Source organism: Diaphorina citri, unplaced genomic scaffold (assembly GCF_000475195.1).
Source record: "Diaphorina citri unplaced genomic scaffold, Diaci psyllid genome assembly version 1.1 scaffold472, whole genome shotgun sequence".
In the NCBI taxonomy this organism is placed as follows: Eukaryota; Metazoa; Arthropoda; class Insecta; order Hemiptera; family Psyllidae; genus Diaphorina; species Diaphorina citri.
Window position 1 is genome coordinate 4,230 of NW_007377907.1, and position 1,206 is coordinate 5,435.

General features: G+C 36.7%; 1 protein-coding gene across 1 annotated transcript in view; it reads right to left on the reverse strand.

Moving 5' to 3' along the window:
* Positions 1-843, reverse strand: part of LOC103509168 (facilitated trehalose transporter Tret1-like) — a 4,553-nt gene extending 3,710 nt beyond the window's left edge. The window contains exon 1 of the mRNA XM_008473758.3: positions 773-843. Coding sequence (XP_008471980.2) covers positions 773-843 — 71 coding nt within the window. The remainder of the gene's footprint in view (positions 1-772) is intronic.
* Positions 844-1,206: the final 363 nt, after the last annotated feature.

The following is a 1,206-nucleotide window of genomic DNA, read 5'->3' on the forward strand; positions in this document are numbered from 1 at the left end:
TGGGCTCAACATTTAAGCGAACTCTTACACTAAGCAAATACCTAATTAGTAATCAAAATTAAAACAACAAGAAACCAAGGAAAAAAACCCCTCGGAACACGAGTGAATACAGGGGAGGAAATAATAAATAAATTCCACCTTACCTCAATTAATAGTACCCCAAAGTAAAACGTGAACCATACAAAACACGAGCAACACAACCACAGTGTCTGCGTTCACTGTCAACAAACGAGCTGTTGTCTATCAATGGAAACAACTCATGGGTGAACAACTTGTTCAAAATTATCAATCAACGCTGAGTGCAATTTCAAACTGACTTACATAAACTGGTCGGTCAGAAAATCTAACATAAAAAAAAACAAAAAAAAAAAAAAAAAAAAATACCATAGTGTTTAATGCATTATTCGCAACAGCCGATGTCAAAGCAAGTGGACCACATGTACACATCACAATAGAATGCGGATAGCAAAACACAAGATCTGCGATAATGCAGTTTTGCACATTGTCCTAACCGTCTGACATTTATATCAGGCAAGTTTTTTTCGAAGGACGGATATATTCATTGTAAAAAAATCTGTAATCTTGTCCACTTATGAGTTATCAGATTGTCTACTAACACTCGTAAACTGATACCTCACCTACGATTTTGATTTCCATTATTGTTTTACTTACCTAGCCTCCTACAGGATCCTATAAGGGAGAATCCGAAAGTTGTCTCAAAGGACATCTTTGATTTGATTACTGGGATCAATTGTTTTGCGTCTGATTCCACCAAATGATCCAGATTTCACATATTGAGCTGTTGCTATACTCCGAAGTACCGCTCTTAAACCTCCACGCCATTATCCGTTTTTATGATTGTACAGAAACCACACAAACCCTACAATAAATTAGTTTATCTCACTTCAAAACTGCACGCGTGTGTTGTTTATTACAGAAGTACCACAGCATACATATCTGAGTCGGGAAAACACCTTACCAATAGGTATATACAAGGAACAATAAACGTTTGATACTAATGCCAACTGATTGGAAAGGTGATAAGTATACTCCGACCATAAAATGGGTAGAGGGGATCTCGGTTACGTCTGTTAACATGTTTAATTTTGTGAATCGTCCTTGAGATACAGTCCAGACTTTAGTTGGTCATGAAAGGTAGCCCATGTAGTCCAATCATGAAAGGTAATAATATTACCATATTATGGT